General features: G+C 37.5%; 1 protein-coding gene across 1 annotated transcript in view; it reads right to left on the minus strand.

The window, feature by feature from the left end:
- GPC3 (glypican 3) overlaps positions 1-2,013 on the minus strand; it is a gene marked incomplete at its 3' end in the record, with an annotated part of 127,021 nt that extends 125,008 nt beyond the window's left edge. Inside the window, exon 1 of the mRNA XM_017870742.1 lies at positions 1,398-2,013. Coding sequence (XP_017726231.1) covers positions 1,398-1,934 — 537 coding nt within the window. The remainder of the gene's footprint in view (positions 1-1,397) is intronic.
- Positions 2,014-7,677: the final 5,664 nt, after the last annotated feature.

A 7,677-nucleotide genomic window follows, 5' to 3' on the forward strand; every position in this document is an offset into this window, starting at 1 on the left:
GTTGCCCAGACTGGTCTTGAACTCCCAGCCTCAAACAATCCTCTCACCTCGGCCTCCCAAAGTGTTGGGATTACAGGCATAAGCCACAGCACCTGGCCACATATATTTCAAAGTAGCTAAAAAAGAAGAATTTGAATGTTTCTAGCGTAAAGACAAATATTTAGGTGATGGATATCCCAATCATATTGATTTGACCTTTACAAATTATATGAATGTATTAAACTATCACATGTCCCCTGAAAATATGTACATCTATTGTATATCAATGAAAATAATTAGTGGAAAGGAGAAACAGAATATTTCTAAAACAGAAAAACAAAACAAAACCCAGCTTTTAGGTTTATTAGGACTGATTTCATGGGTTACTATGAAATGATATTATGTAAACTAGCCAGCATAGCACTTGAGATGTAGTGGAAGCTCAACAATGGTAGTGTAATATACTATTCTTCCACCTCCTTCTACAAAGCTGGCAGCATTCAGGAATCAGATACTACCTTAAGGGAACTGACTGGTAGCTCTTGGTTACATGTTCTGCTATATATTGGAAGTTGGTGTCTCCTGTGGTTCCGTTACTAAGAATATCTGACTGAAACCAAGCAAACTGCTGCCTCACTCACAGAACTTCCCTTCCTCCATCACGAATTTCATCAGGGTTAGACTGATAGAATCAAGGCTATAAACAAAACCACTGGAGAACATGGATTGTTTGCCTTGCTTATGTGCTTGTGAGGTTTAGTTAGTGAACTCTAGCTGAGTCTTCTGTGTTTGAAGTTACTACTCAAAATGCTAATGTGATATACATGACTGAAAACACCAAGAGGAAACTAGAATCAGAAAAATTGGTGACAACCAAATTAAAGGGAGATCTGGTCAATTTCTGAAGTATGGCTCTTCTGCTAACTTTAGGTGGGTGCTCTTAGGCAAGTTGCAATTTCATTAAGCTTCAGTTTCCTCATTTATAAAATGAAGATAATAGCTCCCACTTCACAGGCTTGTCATCTATTGTGTATCAAAAATGAGGATTATGATAACTGACAATAATGCTAATAATAGCCAACATTTATTGAAGACTTACCACGTACCAGACATGTGCTAAGTGCTTTAACAAACGCCATTCCCTATGAAGAAGATATTCTTTTTATTTCCATTTCATGAATCAGAAAAATGAACTCATAAAGATAAAATGACTTCCCAACGTCACACAGTAAGGAAGTGGGTGGACCATAATAGCCTGTGGTCTTAATATGCTGCCTAACTCTGTGAGGTCATTCAGTCTATCATCATCCCTTCCCCTGCTTCCAATTTTGTTATCATTTCTCTCCATCAGCACCTCCTACTGGCCACCTCACCCCAATAAGGCCCAAATCCTCTGAAAACTGTAGACTGGTACTCACAGTGGTGGTCAGCTTTCCTGCATTCTTCTGGACATACTGGATAGAATCGTGGATTGTTGAAAAGAGACCAAGCAGTACGTTTTCCATGTCATAGATTCTGTACATGCCATTCACAAGCTCTTCAAGAGACAGAATGTATTCTCTCCAGTACTTGTCAATCTCCACCACACCTGCCATACAGCCTTGCATGACCACATTGCAGTAACCGCCACAAGGTTTAACCATCATCAGTCCCTGGCAGTAAGAGCAGTACCACATTCTGGTGAGCATTCGGCCACAGTCCTTACTGAACTTCAGGTGATCGGTTGTGTTGATCACTTCAATTCCAAGATTCAGAGCCTGAAGGAAGATCCTAGTGACTTGCAGTGACTTAGAAACCTGGGTCATAATAAGCTTGGGGAAGTTCCCAAATACTTTCAGGTCACGTCTTGCTCCTCGGAGGCACTCATTGATGTCCAAGGCTGAATCAGGCAGGCCTGGGTTCATTAGCTGGGTATAGATGACTGGAAACAGGCTATCAAACAATTCATTGACCATGTCATCCACATTGATGTCAGAACCCAAGATATAGAGAGACACATCTGTGAAAAATTCACCCACAAACTCAAAAGCTTGTGGAGTCNCAAATTAAAGCATGAAAATCCAGGGTATAAATGAATTTGAGACTTCTCTATTGCTGTGGTGATTAAGGTCCCATTTGCGTTAAATAATTGACTCTCATTCACTTCTGGCATTGCCTCTACTCTTGCAGTTGTTTGCTCCTATAAATCAATTTTCCTTTCTGAACATGAAGTCCAGATTCTGATGTGCACATAAATTCTTAACACACAAATTATATTTCAAATGACAAAAGCCAAGATTCGGTTAACATTTCGGCCTTTCATGAAAACATTGATTAAAATTGGCTAAATGAGAAGTTATTTCTCTTTCTCACATTGATTTATTCAGTTAAAAGAAATTGTATTTCAGGACATTTCATTTTTAGACAGAGATAAATATTTGACAACAAACCATATATTGTATAAACTCACACAACAATTTAAGCCTGTTTAGCCCTGGAGGGGAGGCAAGTTCCTAGCCAAGAATAAAAGCTATCACAAATTTAATCATTTTGGTAGATTTTCTCCTGATAACTTTAAAGAGAGCTTTCTGACAGATTGCCAGACCTGGAAATGGAATTTATCCAATGCATTTGTATCTGGGTGGAAAAACAATCCATGTACTTATCTATCATTTGGTATTGAAAACAACACCTCTGGTATTTGCAAGCTGAACATCCGGAGGGATAACTACTAAGCTTCCTTGCTAAGTTCAGTTTCCACGTGGCTTGGAAGCCTTATCTGCTCTACAGAGATCACAAATTCATAATTGTATCTGCTGCCCCAACCCCTTTGCATAAAGCCTAATCAGTATCATTGGTTTGAAAAAGAAAGTAGTAATGTCACCATCTCATTTTCTCCAAACTGAAACATCCCAGACCCAAATTATTTCATATAATCAGAGTTCTACATTTATATGAGGGAAGGAAAAACAACCACAATAGGCTTTTGAAGAAGTAAGAGTTTAAAACAAAACAGCCAAGTTTCCTGAGACACCTAAAATTAACTTAGTTCTTCCTTCCATTTCCTTCCAAAGTGCAAAGGTCCATGACAGATGTACTCCAAATGATGCCAGTTCATGAGCCTTGAAAAATCAAATTATTACCACTTTTAGACTACTAGAGAGACCATACTCTAACAGTTCCTTGGGATCACTTAGTCCAACATTTCAGTCATCTGTGGCAGAAGTGAGCTCTAGGTTGTGCTACCACCATCTGCCCCAGATCCCTCCCAGGGTAGAACATGCTCCCTAGATTCTTCCCTTGGGCTTATGACATGCCCAGCAATGTTGAACAATTGCCAGGACAATTCTATTGGGCTTCCAAGCTCCCTTGAGAAAATAATAAGTTTAAAACAGAACTTAACTTCCTACAAAGGTTTTGAGTATACGTGTGTTGGCTGCAGGTCTGAGGGCAGTGAGAGTGTAACAGTCTCTGAGGGACACTAGCTTGCATTGATTACTTTTACTTTGCAGCTGTGTGTCCCTGGGGAAAAAATCTGCCTTTCCATAAGTTGCTGAATGCTCATTTGGTTTTTTGTTTGTTTAGAACATTAAGCAATTCCTAGAAAGTTGGTCTATCTTATAAAAACTCTCCAAATCCACATGCTCCTTTAATCTCAATCCTTGCTTTCTAAAAGCTGGATGAGGCCAAGAGATTAGCCCAATACAGAGGACCACTCAATAAATTCATTAAAATCATCAGAAATTTGGAGATTTGAAACTATTCATTCATTTTAATTTCAGCTGGCACTCACTTGTTATATATCAGGCTCTGTGGCAGGTGTTAGAGGCACGTAAGTGCTGGGTAGATGGAGACAAATGATATACCATCCTTGTCTTAGAAGTATTCACAAGCTATATGGTTTAGAGTTTACAAAACATTCTCAAGTATATTATGGCATCTACTTTTTACAACAATCTTTTAAGTTTGGTATTACAACTCCCATTTTATAGATGACAAAATTGAGGCTCAGTAGAGTTAAAGCATTTTCCCGTGGTCACACAGGAAAGTAGAAGCAATCAACACAAACTAGTGTCTTCCATAACAGTTACACTCTTGCTGCCCTCGACCTACAGCCAATACACATATTCTCAAAAACCTTTGCAGAAAGTAAAGTTCTATTTTAAACTCATTATTTTCTCATTGGCTTCCCATCTTCAAATGGAAACATACTAGAAGGAATTGCAACCCAAAGACCAACAAAGCAGAGGCACACCTTTCACCTTTGCCTTTGTGCAGAATGAAGAGGAGGGAAAAGACAGCTGTGGATATGCCACTCCTGTAGATCTCAATCATCCAAGCATCCCTAAAATGAATTTTATACAAGGCAAGTTCTATCTCAAGTACAGTGCATTCATTCTCTAATGTGCAAGATGTACAACAGCGAGATTCCATTGACTGTACTGTCATAACATTTTTTAAAAGTTTCTGTTACTAGCACTCTTAAATCTATAGAAAAAGAAAATTATAAAAGATCATAAACTCTTCTGCAGAAAGAATAATCACAATGCATGTTGCAGGGGAAAAGGTCTAGGGGTTTACTTTGAACCTCAAGCTCATATGTGCTCCCTGCTCTGACTTCCACAGCTCAGAATCCACTTAGCACATCTCTGGGCTTTCCCCAACCCACTTACTTCTGTATCACAGAACAACAAACCAAACCATAACTGGTCAACTAAAGGCTCCTGGGAGACTTATAGAAACCAACACCAGGTGAAAAGTGATGCTCAGCTTTTCTTGGCAACTTGAGGTTTCATGAAATGAAATCAAGGGTTGGAATTACTGCAAAGTTCAGCTCATTGACTTTTTTTTTGGTCAGATAATAATGTACACTTCAACTAGGGGAGGTTTTCCTCTGCCTCTTTCCTCAGAAGAAATCAAGGGTTATATCCAGGAAAACTTTGAACAAACAATGTAAAATCAAAGCTATCATGAACATTTTGGCATTGAATAGAAAATATTCTAACTTTTAACAACATAAAGAAAAATAAGTGGTGCAGACAAATAGATTTAATAAATTTGGGTTAATACATGTCCTAATATAGCAAGGTTTCTAGACATCTAGATGTCCCATTATCATTCTGGTCACCACCCTTTGGACATGCTCTAGTGTTGTCAATGTCCTCCTTAAGTTATGGTGTTCAAAAAGGGATACAATTCTCTAGATGTGGTTTGATGGTGAAGTGTACAATCAGGCTATTACCTCTCTTTAAATGGTTCAATAATTTCTACTATCCCCCAGGACATATAGCCTATCACCGTAGCAAAATGACTATCCTTAGTATTTGATACTGATGTTCTTGTATTCAGACCCAGACAGGAAGAAATGAGTTTTTATGGGCCTTTTCAGTAGTAAGCTGGGTATTTAAAAAAAGGAGAGTATACTTGTGTTTGGAAGAAGAGAGGAATAAATGAACCATGGAATCTCTTTCAAGCCCTTTAGGGTAAGGCAGTCCTTATAGAAGCAGGTTATTTTTTTTCCAAGGCAGTTTTTCCAGCACTGTAAGAATGGCAAATACTTAAGAACTTTTTATGTTCCTGGTGTAAATGCCTCACAATGGGTTAGAATAAAAATGGTCCTTGTTTTCAAGCTTAGGTACCTTAACGGAAGAAAGAAAAGTAGTATTTATGAAGTAACTGCAAGGTACATGCCAGGATCTGTGGTAAAATTGGTCATATCACATGAAGTTTCTGTTCATGTCCTTTGCAAACTTTTATGCAGCCAATACATATATGAAAAAAAAAAAGCTCAAGATAACTGATCATTAGAGAAATGCAAATCAAAACCACAATGAGATACCATCTCACACCAGTCAGAATGGCAATTATTAAAAAGTCAAGAAACAACAGTTTCTGGTGAGGCTGTGGAGAAATGGGAAGGCATTTACACTGTTGGTGGGAATGTAAATTAGTTCAACGATTGTGGATGACAGTGTGGTGATTCCTCAAAGACCTAGAGGCAGAAATACTATTTGACCCAGCAATCCTACTACTTGGTATGCACCCAAAGGAATATAAATCATTCTATTATAAAGATACACGCATGTGTATGTTCACTGCAGCACTATTCACAAGAGCAAGGACATGGAATCAACCCAAACGGCCATCAGTGGTAGACTGCATAAAGAAAATGTGGTACATACACATCTTGGAATACTATGCAGCCACAAAAATGAACAAGATCATGTCCTTTCCAGGAACATGAATGGAGCTGGAAGCTGTTATCCTCAGTAAGTTAATGCAGGAACAGAAAACCTAATACCGCATGTTCTCATTTATAAGTGGGAATTGAACAATGAGAACACATGGGCACATGGGGGTAAACAACACACACTGGGGCTTGTTGAGGCAGGGAGGGAGAGAGAACATTAGGAAAAATAGCTAGTGCATGCTGCGCTTAATACCTAGGTGATGGGTTGCTAAGCATAGTAAATCACCATGGCACACATTTATCTATATAACAAACCTACACATTCTTCACATATACCCTGAAACTTAAAATGAAATAAAAAAAAGAAAACTAGGGAAAAAATCAGTTAATGTAGTCCATCACATCAACAGCCTAAATAAGAAAAATCATCTGATCATATCAATAAATGCAGGAAAAACATTTGCTGTTTTTCCTGCCAATAACATTTGCTGTTTTTCCCACCAACATCCTACATCATTCATGATCAAAACTCTCAGCAAACCAGAAACATAGGATAACCTTCTTTACCTGATAAAGAACGTTCACAAAAAAATTTTATAGCTAGCATCATGCTTAATGGTGAGAAACTGCATGCTTTCCCCTTGAGATCAGGAATGAGGCAAGAATGTCCCTGTTTCAGCACTCCTATTCAACATTATACTTAAAGTACTAGCTACTGCAATGAGACAATAAAATGAAATAAAAGGTGTACAGACTGGGAAAACTACAGAACTCTGGTAAAAGAAATAAAAAAAAAATCTTAATAAATGAAAAGATACTCCATGTTTATGGATAGAAAGACTCAATATTATTAAGTTTTCAATTCTTTCCAACATGATCAATAAATTCAATGAATTTCAATCAAAATCCCTGCAACTTATTTTGTGGACATCAATACTAAAATTTATAAGGAAAGACAAAAGACTCAGAATAGCTGTAACAGCACTGCAAAAAAACAAAGTTGGAGGACTGGCATGACCTGAATTCAAGAATTCCCATCAAGGAACAGTAATAAAGACAGCTTGGTATTGGTGAAAGAATTGAAAACAGATCAATGGAACAAAATACAGAGCCCAGAAATAGACCTACACAAATACAATAATCAACTGAACTTTGACAAAAGAGCAGAGACAATTCAATGAAGAAAGAATAATCTTTGCAACAAATAGTGTTGAAACAACTGGACATCCACATGCAAAACTGAATCTAGATATAGACTTTTCAACTTTCATAAAATTAAGTCAAATATATCATAGACATAAATATAAAATGCAAAACTGTAAAACTTATAGAATGTAAATTGGGAGTTCTTGGTGACTGACCTTAAGTTTAGCCATAAGTTTTAGATATAACAGTAAAAGCACAATCCATGAAGTTGAAAATTGATTAGTCAGACTTATCAGGCACTAAGCAGAAAACATCCATTCTGCAGTGTTAAGAGAATGAAGAGTAAAGCATATGTCAAGAAAATGAAAAGCCATAGACTAAGA

This window comes from Rhinopithecus bieti, unplaced genomic scaffold (assembly GCF_001698545.2).
Source record: "Rhinopithecus bieti isolate Rb0 unplaced genomic scaffold, ASM169854v2 scaffold_5781, whole genome shotgun sequence".
NCBI lineage: Eukaryota > Metazoa > Chordata > Mammalia > Primates > Cercopithecidae > Rhinopithecus > Rhinopithecus bieti.